Here is a 13,760-nt window from a genome sequence, read left to right on the forward strand (position 1 = left end):
TTCTTTCTGGCTGCACAGTGAGGAGGACACTGAAGAATGGTTTGACAACAGAAGAGGCAAATGCTCTCGGCTTGTCCAGTGGTTCAGAGATGCAGGTGTGAGCTGGACATACTGTCAGGACGTCTCGCAGCCCTTTCACTGCCCCTCCAATGGCTACACCCAAACTGGCAACTCACTGTGGCTTGGCACTAAAACTCCCTCCCAGCTTCGATGAGTCGACCTCATCTTCATGCATTTGGTTTCAATAGGCTTGACACAAGTGCTTCCTGAAGAGAGTGGATAATAGGTTTTATTCGTAACACTGATGGTCAGAGAGAGCAGAACCAGAATGTGCATTCAAACCACGAGACTTTGCTATTGCTGGATAAACATCGATGACGTTCACTCACAAGGCTAGATCGCAATCATCCTTCGAACATGACATTACATCCAAACACCAGCGCAAAAGTGTGTTTTTCAAGGTGGAGGGCATCCAAACAGTTGGCAATACATTTGCTTCAATCTCAGTGGCCTTGACTGAATCCAACGGGCAAGAAGTGTGATACAGACACTACACTCTCTGCTGCTTAGTTTTAGTGTCAGCCCTGCAGCTTTAGAGACAAATAGAAAGACATTTCATCTGTTGAATAGATGGCTTTGTGAAGAGGGTTATTCTGTTATATACTACTGTGGTAGTTTTATGTTTCTTTTCATTCTGCTGAAGAAGGTGCTCAAATAAGGAACAATTGCACTGGATGTAAAAGTATGGTATCAATGGAATTTGAAATCCTTGACACTGATGAACCACTGACATCTAAAAAAAATATCATCAACAGTTTAACCAGCAAATCAATGGTTGCACAGTTTGTAATGTCTGATCAAAGTGGACACATTCAAGCTAGATGGACATCTAAAGCTTTGTCAAATGTCTGTTAGATGACTGGATAAGAATTATTTAGAAGAGACACATATTTTAAAGATCACAGTGAACAGTCCAGGTAGTATGTGTGAGACTGGTATTACCACTTGTTTCATACTAATGCTCATCAACATTTTTAGCTTAAACAAATGTAGACAAGTGGCATTGTGCAACCTATTCTCAATGCTTGACTGAACAGTTCGAGACAGTTTAAGGAAGGCAGGCACAGCGTTCCAAGTGAGCAATCTTCGGAGATCAGTAGTTTTATTTTCTAGAAATGATTAGCTGCACATCTCAGAGTGCCTTTCAGAGTCATTTATTTATTAAGATGTTTTCAGGGACATATAAACAAGAAAATGTAACTACAGATGTGCAGTCTGTGAGGGGCAAGAGGATAATACTGCAGTCTACATCATACACAAGCTATGATTTCTTTTTAACCAGTGTTTTTAAACTTGTCCTGGAAAACAAAAAGTTTTTTCCATGTTATGTTTTGGATCTAATAGTATGTTATGAAGATAACTTTAAGGTATTTATTATACTTAGGATTGGTAATGCACATTAGATGTATCATGTTGCCTTACTGTAGAATATAGAAATGTAGTCCCACTCTAGTCGAGATCTAGGGAAAATGTAGGAGTTAAAAATAGACCAGGCCAAATGAATATGTAGTTCAACTGGCATCACTGGAGATCTTTGTCATTCACAGGGCGTGGAGCTTCATTTCCTAACTATGAATAAGAACATCAGGGGTGACATGATAATAAATTATATGGACGAATATAAAATCGCCATTATCTGTTTTAACATGTAAATCTGTATTGTAGTGAACAAGACGGAGCCCACAGTTTAACTTTTTGATAAAGTACGTCTGTTTTTGAACTGTTGATGTACTCATTGTGCTATTGATTTGTAACGGCCTTGTCTATGTTTAAACTCATCATTTCAGTATATATCATGGCTAGATAAATCTATTCACTAGCAAATTCACACTGTGATGGAAAGAAGGCCATTGATAGAAACAAGAATTTAGCGCAACATTACGATAAAGCTACATAAAACCACACCAGCAGTGAGTTTTGTTTTGTTTTGTTAGAAATTAACTGAATATTATCCAGCACCTTAGACTATGTGTAGCACTCAATTCTTCTGCGAACTGAAGTTATGGGAGAAAAGCTCATTGTGTGTCCCAGATTGTACTGATTTTTGTCAAATACAGAAACGATGTGTAAAGTAATATAGGGGGAATGCTGTAAAATGATGTACATGTCATGACAATGTCTTTATGTTTCTCTGTTTGATTTTTTGCTCCATGTGTAGAATAGTGTCATAGACTAAAAGCAGTATTATTCTAATTATAATTTAAGCAAACAAAGCCATGAATGGTTTTACGAGGTGCCGTCATCTCTGCTTGATACAAAAGGAGGTTCACCTAGGTTCTCAGAGCTGTAGGGTTTGTGGTATTGAACCTTTTTACTTCATAGACTGTAAAGTGAACAAACATGGTGAAACACTTATTTATGAAATTCACCTTTTAGTCCTGTGGCATCACTTAGAAGCCTTTGATTTCATTGCACTCAGCATTTTTTTCTTCTAATTTAACATTAGCCCACCACACACTAGCTGCCTGTGCCATAACATCACTGTGGAACTTGACACAAGTGCATTACAACCAAGGCTTCTATTGTGTTTATGCCCACAGCAAAGAAAACATGTAGCAAGTACAATAAAAAGGCTAATTAAAACCTCTTTTTGACATTTTTTAACTATATCTTGAAACTGTGTTGTTTTAGTAAAGTAAGTGTCAAATCTAACATGTTTGGGGAAGAAAAAGCAGTCCACACAATCCATGCTTCAATTCGCTTTATCTTCAAGAGCATTAGAGGTAAATGACAAGCTTACCAGAGTACCTTATCTGGGGTTTGTACATGGACATCAGATGGACCTCATTTTGTCTTGTTTAAAATTCCTATACGTCCATATGTGTTATGGATCTAAATGTGATTCTGGTGTGCTTTAAATAAACTGCAAAGACAACGATGAGCAAGACAGCTACCCACAAAACGGTTGGAAATTCTGACTGCACGGTCAAAAAAGCACAAATATCCTCCTAAAAAGTCTCAACAAATCCGGTGAAGCCCAAAGCATGTTCTGCTTCATACCAGCTGAAAAGTATCGTATTTCAATAAATGAAAAAAAATTCATAGTTTAGTATCTCATGAAAAAGTCATAGTGCTGTTCATCACAAAAATGTCATTAATATATCAAGTCATAACAAGTATGCCAAAAATATGTTAGAAAAAGTTATAGTGTAGTTTGTCACAGAAATTGTCGTAGCTGAGTATGTTAGAAAAAGTAGTATAGTATGTCAGAAAAATAGTTATAAAAGGTCAAGATCAAAGAATAATGGTATAGTATGGTAAGGAATAAAAGTAATTAAATAGACAAAGTATAGTGTGTCGAAAAAAGTCATAGTATAGCATGCGAAAAAATCATTAAAAAGTCATATTATAGTATGCTGAAAAAATCTGAAATAAGTCATACTATAGTCACAGTATAGTGTGTCTCAAAAAGGAATTCTTTAGTAGAAGGTAAAAAAAAAAGTCATAAAAAAGACAGTATAATAAGTCGAAAAATGATGTCGAAATAAGACATAAAAAAGTAATAGTATAGTATAGCATGTCGAAAAAAGTCATACAAAAGACAGTATAGTATGTTGTAAAAAGTCCGCTTGTCGAGTGCAGATTGATCCAGTAGGCCACAATGGAGCTGGATCTCTCTCTGTCATCATAGTAGAGTATGTCGAAAAAAGCCACAAAAAAATGTTAAATAAAAAGTCATAGTAAAGCACGAGGGAAAAATTATCTATAGCATGTCAAATAAGGGATGGAAATATAGTATAATATATGTTTAAAAAAAAAAGTCATTAAAAAAGTAATTGTATATAATGTTGAAAAACAAGTTATTTAATAAATATAGTACAGAATGTCAAAAAGTCACAAAAAAGTTTAGTTCAGAAAAAAAGTCAGTATAGAATTTGAAAAAAGCAATGAAAAAGTCATAGTATATTATCTCAAAGAAAGTTCAAAGAATCGTTTGTCAAAAAAGTAAAAACAAAAATGTCATAGCATACTGCCGAAAAAAAGTCATAATCATGGTCATACAATTAAAGGTCATACAAAAGTATGTCAACATAAGTGAAAACATTTTTTATAGTATACCAATCTGTTATTGTATAGCTTGTGGGAAAAAAGTCAGTTATAAAAATGCCCAAAGAAATTCAGAGCGTATTATTCATACGCCATTTCCGTATATAGTAGACCGTTTCAAACTATAGAGTCTATAGATGTACTATATTATAGTATAGTCTATAGTATAGACTATACTATAATATAGTCACATAAATTGTCAAAGCTTAAAATGTCATTAAAACGTCATAGTATGTCACAAAAGATCCTAGTTTAGTACGTCATTACAAGTCTTAGTATAGTATTGATAGGACATGCACATTAACTGCATCCTGTTACCTGTTCAGTTAAGATTAGACCAGGCCAAATCTATGTGTAGTTCAAATGATGATTTTTTTTATACTACTGATGTGCTAGCAATTTAAAACAGCCTACGCTAAATTAATAAATAGCATTTCAATTTACATCATGGCAAGGTAAATCTATCCACTGGCAAATTGTCACTGTGATGGAAAAGCACTCAGCATAAAATGTTATGTAACAAATACATTAAAAGGCTCATTTTAACATCTTTATGACTATTTTTACTACATCTTACAATTGTATGGTGTTAGATAAATAAGTGTCCATAAGTATCTAACATTGTTGGGGAAGAAAAAGTAGACAAAAGAAAACTTAAGCCTCTTTATTTTCAGTCCACACCACCTATGCTTCAAGTCACTTTATGTTCAAGAGCATATAGAGGTCGATGACAAGCTTACCAATATAGCTCATCTGGGGTTTACACATGGCCATCATACAGACCTCACTTGGTCTTGTTTAAAATTCCTATACTTTCACAGGTGTTATGGATCTAAATGTGATTATGGTTTGCTTTTAATAAATTGCAGAGACATAACAACGAACAAGACAGCTACCTACAAAAAAGGGGGGGAAAAGTTGGAGAATACAATTGAGCATCAAAAAAGCACAAAAAAATAAAAATCAGCTGAAACAGTCTCAGCAAATCCAGTGCAACCCAAGACATGTTCTGCTTTATACTAGCTGAAAACTAAAGACAAGGGCACATATTAAGAATTATATAATTTGTATATCCTGATCATAATTCAAATTTGTCAATATACATTTTCCCTGAACAATTACTTTTGCACAGTACCTTTGAATTGTATAGATAAATTACAAAATGGAGTATTCCCTTTCCACCAGACATGATTTACTTTGTAAAACCCCTGAATGACTGACAGGCAGAAAGCTCTTATGCAGTTAACATTTTATATTGCTACATTTTTAACAAAGATTACCAAAGGGATTTTCAGTTTTGCATATTTTCTTAGGTTTGTGGTTTGGTGTGCATCTGCACCAATTATGTCAAATTATTACTGATATAGCACCAAAATACAAACACCTGACTATTTAAAGGCCAGGCATTTATTAAAAGTGTTTTAGAAATAGTACATAGCAAGTGTGCAGTGCAGTTTAATCGTTAACCACAAAGTGATTAGATTTATAAAATGGCAAAGAAGTAAACAACACTAACTGTATATTACCAGACACATAAAGCTGATCCTCAATCAACACAGACAAGTCGGACCCGACAGTGTCAACCACTGACCTGTCTTCTATCACTGTTAGGATTTAATCTTCTGCAATGGATACAAGTAAACTCAGAGCCGTGGTTGGACACAGTTCACGGTGACTGTTTGGTACAATTAAATTATTTTCGAGCTGGCTTGAATTAAAAATGATAAAGAGAAGATTACTTCCTTAATGCATACATATGATTCAGGTTGCCTTCCTTTTAAAAAATAGGTTTTGGGAATCAGTTCAGTTAGAAACAACTGAAGCTTGATGTTAGACTTCGTCTAAAAAGCTTATATAAAAATGTATACCCAAATTATAGCTCCTGTGAGGGAAACATGTATACGTTTACATTTTAAAAATACTTTTTTTTTTTTAAACCATAGTTACTCATGAAGTAATTTAAACATATAGCACCAGCTCGTAGATCACGCCACGCCTTGGGTTTGGTCGAAAGAGCAAATCTGTGCCGCACTAAAATAGTGTAACCCAGACAGAAGTGAGACAAATTGACAAATCTTCAAAGAACTTAAAGTGCCACTCCAGTCCCACTCCAGCTTCCCAGACTTCAGCTATCTAAACCTAACCACAGTACGCGTTTCCTATTTATGACAACTGATGGGGAGCTTCAAGCATTTCCATGAGGAAAGTGTCAATAGGTGTGTCACCAATCAGCTTAAAGAAGAAAAGATGCTCCAAGCACTTCAAGCCAATGGATCGCAGTGCTGGCAGTCGAAGAAGGAGCTTTGCAAACCTGCATGGAGTAAAAAAAGGAAATATTTAGTTTCACAAGATAAACGATACAGCAATCATGTTTAACTTTGACATTCTACATTGTCAAATGGATGCAGTAGAGCAAGAAACAAGACACGGCCGAGCTTCTGATGGTTGAGGACATTTACCTTCCCTGCTGCTCTGGGTATTTCTGTTTGCAGTAGGATTCCAATGATGCATAGACCTTTTCTCTAAGGAGCTCCACCTCACCGGTGTTGGATAGCCCTTTAGCATCTGCAAGAAAATATGGACAATGTATTCATCAGGTACGAGACGCTTAACAAGATATACTATTTGGTGAAAAAGATTTCTCTTTTTAAGTTATCAGCACAGAAACCTGGGTTGAATAGGACGATGGCTCGGAGACAGCCCAGCTCTGTTTTGTCCATTTGCATATCTCTCATTTTATTGACGAGCTCCGTAAGAACCCTAAATAATGATGAACATTTTAGAAAAGGCTTCAGTGTGTAAAATAAAACGAGCATTGTGAGAAAATTACACTTATTTCATTGACTCCAACACAAACATAAATATCACTCAAGTGTAAAATTACCTGTCAAATATGGCGCCGACCTCTGCACTCTGCACACTCTCCCTGTGTTAAATAGAACAACTTATTATAAAAGACACTACACATATGTGGAAAATAGACAAAGGCATTAGTTGCAATAAAGAGGATGCTGGCAGTTTTTGTCTCTATAGAAGCACCTGTCAAAAATGGCTCCAACTCCTGCGCTGTGTGCATTGTCACGCTGCAGCTCAGAGGCCAAGAGAACTCCATCCTTCAAACCAATGGAGCGATGGGAGAACGAGGCAATGAGGAGCTCATTCCAACCTGACAGATGAGATTAAATTAAACTGACAAGTAATAATATCAGTCAAAACATTTCAGTGGTTCTTAAGGTGAAATTACACTTGCAATGACAAGCTGATTTTAAGGGTAATTATTTTAAGTTGTGCAAAGTTCTCTCCTGAGATTTGAACCTGAACTCAGGGGGATTGTGTCCACCATCCCCATTGTGCCCCTGACACATCAACATCCCCTGACATTTTACAACATAAAGTTATTATTGCCAGTAAAACCCCCTTGGGACACCACCAATCACTCTCATCCCTCTTACTACAGCTACATAACTCTTTGTACACAGTTGTGTTTCAAAACACAACTGTGTCCAAAGAGTGTTTCAAAACACAACTGGACAAAAAACGTCAATAAGAAGAGAAAACTCAAAAGATTTCCTTTTGCCATCTTCAAATATATTTTACTGTGCATTAATTAACATAGTTTTCGGCTTTCCTATCCACACACAAATCTCAACATTCAGGTTATTCACAATATTACCATAGCTTGTGGTTTTCCTAGGTTTAAATATTCAAGTTGCTTTGTAGTTACTTTCTATCCTAGATTTGATGTAAAGGGCAGCTTGTTGTTAACCAACTGGCTTTAAATGGTTTTAAATATGTCCTTGTGTTCTTTCTTTTAACACTTTGTGGTTAATTTAAAGTTGAATTATTTAATTGTACAAATTAAATGTATTAAGCACCTCTGCACAGCACTATGTTAGATAGAAGTTTAATTGTATAAAATAGCGTTATACAAAAAACATGAAAACAGACAATTTAAGCAAGTGGCCTTGGTATTTTTGATAAGCCGCCTCTGATAAACATGCAATGGCACAACGTGGAGCTGATCGCCATGTTGAATTTAAAAAGGTGTGGTTCCAAATAGATCATTATTTTGCTCAATTGTACCTGCACGCAGGAGGATGACCTGGTCATCAAGTGGCAGTTCAGAGAAATGAGGGATTCTCTTTGCCCACTCAACCAAGGCAAACAGCTGTTTGTCGGCAGTCTGACAGATGTTGGTAACTGCATCATGGGGCTGAAACCAAACATAGATCATGTTTTACATCCAAACATAATATTTTCAGCAATATCAGTAAGCTTGTACTTAAGAGCATGTTTTTAATTAGGTTATTCTAACAGACATGAGGCCCAAAGCCACCATGCTTTTGCAATAAAAGAACAGATGACCACTCACAGAGTTGCCTGCAGAACCACCATCAGAGTGAAGCTCGGTCTTCTGCTCCACAGCAGTTTCTGCCTCTAAAATCTTCTCGACAGGCATCTCCTCATTCACGCCGACACTGAACTCCAGCTCTCCTTCACGCTCTCTGTTCCGTTGGCGCTCCTCCTGGACCGCTGCGTCAGACAAAACATAAGGAAACAGTGGTGGGGGGGGGTACAAAGAATGAGATGATGATAAATACTGAAGAATGAAAAAATGAAAACTGATGAATTTATGGATTAAAGAGGGATATTATGCAAAATACCCTGCCTCTTTGCAGGGTTTTTGCTGCATTGACAAAGTCTTATTCAAATTCTCTGCTGTCTTGACAAAATTTTTAATCATGACAGCAAAAAAATATTTGGAAAGCGTTGAATTCAGGGGATTGCTGTGAATTAAAACTGAAATGTGGGCAATCATTAGTACATCCCGCAATATTTCATTCTAATTCAGGGAGTTAAGAACTGATTATGAAATGATTCTCAATTTATCTTTGAACATTTTGGATTGCCACACTTTTTCTACTGTACAGTACACTCGCAATAGCATATTTAATATCCATCATGACAAAAAACAGATGAATTTACTTCAGTTATCAACAGAAGTATAGTAACTGGCAAGTTGAGGTTACATGCATGACTTTGTTATTAACATGCCTTCCAGTTAGCTTACATGCATTGATTTAATGTTTCATAATCGAATACCAAATTGTTAAAGACAGAATCACAATGCATTTAAAATCTATTGTTTTTCCCACCCCAAATGAAATGGCAGCATTATTCCAGAGTTGTGCTGTCTTAACAGCACAAAACTCAAGAAGGATAAAAGACACTTAGAAGTGAAGTTTGTTAAAAACTTAATGGCAGTAAATAGAGATTCTATGTTGTCTACAGCAACCCAAAAGGAGACTGTGATCTCAGTGAGGTGGAAGAACAGAAGCTGCTGTCTAATCCAAATGTTATGACTTCTCTCAATGAAATCGGTAAAAAACCAACAGAACTGTCTGAATCTTTGAAAACGTATAATCTACCCATCTCACTGGCAGATCAGACACTGACAAAAGTGGTGATTAAACTGGTGGCAAAGCAGTGTACAAACGATATGTGCCTAAATCTGGAGCTGCACAGACCTAGTAAAGAGGCAACACCTCCCATAACACATGTATCGTATACTGTATGTATTTAAGATACTTTAAACTGACCTTGTGGCCTGTGAAGGCCTTAACTAGAACGATCCATTACATCTTGTGCTACTTTAACACAAATCCACTCCATCAGATTTAAAATATAGTTACACTGCAAAGAATTACTGCTGTCTGGCTGCTTATTTTACAGAGCAGTCTCTCCTCACATGGCACTACGCCACAGCAATCCTCGCTCTCCATCATTTTTGGGTAGTTTTTCACACATAAATCTGCCAGTCGACAATTTTGCATGTCTAACACAACAGGCTAATTCTCTAAGTAACATAAAAAAACAGTATCTTTAAGATTTCATGTCATACTCATCCATCCCTCATCTTTTCCATCTTCTTTTATCCACTTTACATGTTTGATCACTATTGAAAGATGGAGAAAGGGTAGAATAGGAGAAAATGAAGAGAAGAGATGGAGAGGGGTTAGTTATATAAACCAGCCCCAATACACTCGTCTCTACTCTTTATCTAAGCTGATCTAGCATCCACCCTCACCTACGCCAGAAATAGTAGTAATCCAATATTACCTAATCAATTTAAGTGGGCTTCCTTAAGCATAATTAGTCATTCTAAGAAAACGAATTGACTGCCAATGTTTAAATCGTTCTAAAAATGTATATAAAAACTATGTTGCAGAAAAGCATGTATGACAACTCGCAACAAAACATGTTCCTAAACCTTCTAACCTCTAATGCAACCCTGCTCCTTGCATACCTTCCCTCTTCATGCCCATGGCCAGGCACTTCTGGTAACGGCAGTACTGGCAGCGATTGCGCTGGCGTTTGTCAACCAGGCACTCTTTGTTATCTCTGCAGGTATAGCTAAGGTCTTTGCGCACAGTTCGTTTGAAGAAACCTTTGCAACCCTCACAGCTGTACACGCCATAGTGCTTGCCTGTAAATTACACAAATAAAGAAAAGGGAAAGTTAAACGCTGATGGGAAAATCAAACAAAACACCAAAGTGTATGCAACAGTCTGACAAAACATTTTATATTTTATATTAGCAATGGTGAGTGAGATCCATTTTGTTAAAATATTGAGGAAACACAGGCCAAAATATCTGTCAGGAGGGGATAATCCACACTAAAATGAAATAAAACAGATCCACAGCTAATGTTTCACTTCTGCTAATCCTGCTCTTAGAGCCCTCACTCACCAGAAGAGCGGTCTCCACAGATGACACACATGCGTTTCTGAGACAACATTATTCCAGGGCTGTGAGATGGCATAGGCCTCAGGCCAAAGGGAGGCTTGATATCTTCTGAGCTGCTGATTGAGTGCATCCCTGATATAGGTGCTGAAGAAGAGATCTGTATCCACAAAGCAACCAAAAAAATGCCTTGGTTAATTGTATGTCATATTGATTTACAACACTGTCTTTTGCATAATCCAATTTTGTAAAATCACTGACAATACACCAGTACCCTCCAACTACAGTAGATTAATCTACAAAAAATGAAGTCCACCATAACATGAATTCACAGACTATAATAGCAGACAGTTACCTGACTGTTGCTGATGGGTCCAAATCCAAGTGAGGGTGAAACCACTGGGGAGTTAAGTGAGGGACTGATAACTGAGAAAGGAGAACCCAAGACGCTGGTGGGGCTGTTGGAGGCTGAACTGTTGGGTTGCTGTGAGGACATGGCTAGTAGGCTACCCAGTGGAGAGGAAGAGGTCCCGTCTGAAGGATATCAATCTGAGGGTGACACAAAAGGAAGTCATACATTTTTCCGATCGAACTCGTAACCGACATCTATCTGTGTGGTAACTGGTTGGGATAGGAAGTAGAGCTGGAAATATCTACCGGATATGTCAATGTACAGAGTTTTCAACTATTTTGATAATCTATCAATCATTAAAGTCATGTCTCAAGCATAGTTGCCCATCAGTCTCTGGCTCAGAGGAGGACGTTTTTCTCTGTTTTTTAAAGAATTAAAAAATGTCTTTTGGTATATTTTTGACTGTTTGACTGACAAAACACCACCTTTGACTGTAGGATGTTGTAATGGGATTTTTCGCTGTTTTCTGACATGTTATACACCAATTGCTTAACGTGACCCGAGAAATCACAGTTAACCATCACATCTTCCAACAATTAAGTTATCTATCAAAGCATAACTCTAAAACAAACCTGTCACACATTGAATGTCACACACACACACATGTGGTGACCATTTCTTAGCTAACGTTGGCTAAAAGGAAGTCACACATCCAGACTGTTTTACACGATTTGCCTCGTTCAAATCTGAAGAAAACACATTGAGATTTAGCACATTTTGCGTGACAATCCTCGTTCGAACTGAAACAAACCATGAAGTACATCAACAATCGCTCACAAAGGTCCCAGTCTGCTCCCAGTCTGCTCCCAGTCTCCGGCCCCGGCGGCACCGCAGTAACGTTACACGTTTACCAAATGTTAGCTAGCTGTGCGCAGTAACACCAACACTACTCTGAGTCCAGCTTTAGTCAATGCCAACCGTAAACAAAACAACAACAGCTCGTTTACATGAATACACAGTAGTACAATGAACAAGTGACCGTACGACACAACCCAATAAGCTCCTGTGTTTGCGTCTCCCTGGCTAGCTAGCTAGCGTTAGCCGCAACACCATCAATGCTAGCTAGCTAGCATTAGCTTCGGCATGCGTCTGTCTGGCTTATTTTGCATCATGTAGCATTTCGTAAAACCACGATGCAATCATACCCTGTGAATGTTCAAGAAATACACAAGCTTGTTTGGTCGACGGTCACTGAACAGCGTCAACAGATCAGCCCGAAATAGTGCAGTGTTTTCTGCGTGCCCGCTAGCTAAGATTAGCTAGCCTGTTAGCTGCGATTACGGCTAACGCGGCTAACGCAGCTAGCATTAGCCGAATGCTCGGTTCGTCTGGAGAAGCTGTTGATGACAAAACAGGTCGTGGTCGTTTTGAAGGTTGGAGTAACTTACCAGACACACCTTCGACGCATTGTTGAAAACAACTGGGCTGGACTGGTTGTAAGACAGCAGAATGACCTCAGATCCAGTTTACTTCAACTTGACGCTGTTGTTGTTTACAGGCCATGGTGGCTCAGTGCCAGGATCCCTTGAGCCAGAACGTCTCATGGGACCACCCATCACAGGCTGTCATATGACACACTGCAGGTTATGCTAATGTGGCCATGCTGAGTATTGTTTATTGTAATTATGAAAAAAAAAAAACATTATATTTAATGTTTGTTTATAATCTTTTCATAATTTCCCCTCTCGATATTTATTCTTATTATATTCCTTTATTGATCCCCATGGGGGAAATTCAAGTGTTGCAGCAGCTCAACTACACAGACACAGACAATAAATACACATATTATACTATAAATACACTACATACAACTACACAGACAATAAATACACATACTATACAACTACACAGACAATAAATACACATACTATACAACTACACAGACAATAAATACACATACTATACAACTACACAGACAATAAATACACATACTATACAACTACACAGACAATAAATACACATACTATACAACTATACAACTACACAGACACAGACAATAAATACACATACTATACAACTACACAGACAATAATAAATACATACATACTATACAACTACACAGACAATAAATACACATACTATACAACTACACAGACAATAAATACACATACTATACAACTACACAGACAATAAATACACATACTATACAACTACACAGACAATAAATACACATACTATACAACTACACAGACAATAAATACACATACTATACAACTACACAGACACAGACAATAAATACACATACTATACAACTACACAGACAATAAATACACATACTATACAACTACACAGACAATAAATACACATACTATACACATTAAGTAAATGGCCCTCCAAAAAAACAACTCCACTACACACACCATCAAATATTGTGATAGTATATCGCTAACATATTCACACTGATATGCAGTTTACACTGCACTGATTGCACACATTTTAAATGCTGTACATAGTAACGTTTTTTATTCCTGTTTTTTATTCCTTTTGTATATTTTTA

At 37.1% G+C, this 13,760-nt stretch overlaps 2 protein-coding genes across 4 annotated transcripts in view; one reads left to right on the plus strand and one right to left on the minus strand.

Moving 5' to 3' along the window:
- Nucleotides 1–3,207, plus strand: part of fhod3b (formin homology 2 domain containing 3b) — an 81,102-nt gene extending 77,895 nt beyond the window's left edge. The window contains exon 27 of the mRNA XM_054621842.1: nt 19–3,207. Within this exon, the coding sequence (XP_054477817.1) occupies nt 19–101 (83 nt within the window). The 3' untranslated portion in view covers nt 102–3,207. The remainder of the gene's footprint in view (nt 1–18) is intronic.
- A 1,549-nt stretch (nt 3,208–4,756) lies between these two features.
- rxrbb (retinoid x receptor, beta b) lies at nt 4,757–12,806 on the minus strand. Of its 3 annotated transcripts, none has more exons than XM_054621023.1 (12): nt 12,661–12,806; nt 11,207–11,400; nt 10,858–11,011; nt 10,415–10,594; nt 10,010–10,063; nt 8,480–8,640; nt 8,191–8,320; nt 7,147–7,273; nt 6,992–7,033; nt 6,776–6,867; nt 6,567–6,672; nt 4,757–6,418 (listed from the first exon to the last, which is right to left on the minus strand). In XM_054621023.1, the coding sequence occupies exons 2-12, from the start codon at nt 11,345–11,347 to the stop codon at nt 6,271–6,273; spliced, it is 1,335 nt and encodes a 444-aa protein (XP_054476998.1). In that variant the 5' UTR covers nt 11,348–11,400; nt 12,661–12,806; the 3' UTR covers nt 4,757–6,270. The 3 variants fall into 3 exon arrangements, with proteins under 3 accessions (XP_054476998.1, XP_054476997.1, XP_054476999.1); XM_054621022.1 differs by having other exon boundaries at nt 12,652–12,806; XM_054621024.1 differs by lacking the exon at nt 10,010–10,063 and having other exon boundaries at nt 12,652–12,806.
- Between the last annotated feature and the right edge of the window lie 954 nt (nt 12,807–13,760).

The sequence above is a fragment of the Anoplopoma fimbria genome, chromosome 20, assembly GCF_027596085.1.
Source record: "Anoplopoma fimbria isolate UVic2021 breed Golden Eagle Sablefish chromosome 20, Afim_UVic_2022, whole genome shotgun sequence".
Taxonomy (NCBI): domain Eukaryota; kingdom Metazoa; phylum Chordata; class Actinopteri; order Perciformes; family Anoplopomatidae; genus Anoplopoma; species Anoplopoma fimbria.

Coding starts and splice junctions, on each gene's coding strand:
- rxrbb (XM_054621023.1), bottom strand. CDS start 11,347: ATGTCCTCACAGCAACCCAACAGTTCAGCCTCCAACAGCCCCACCAGC. Junction 10,595..10,857: donor CTGTGGAGACCGCTCTTCTG/GTGAGTGAGGGC, acceptor TGTAATTTACAG/GCAAGCACTATGGCGTGTAC. Junction 8,641..10,009: donor AAAAGATGAGGGATGGATGA/GTATGACATGAA, acceptor TGTCTGACGCAG/CGGTCCAGGAGGAGCGCCAA.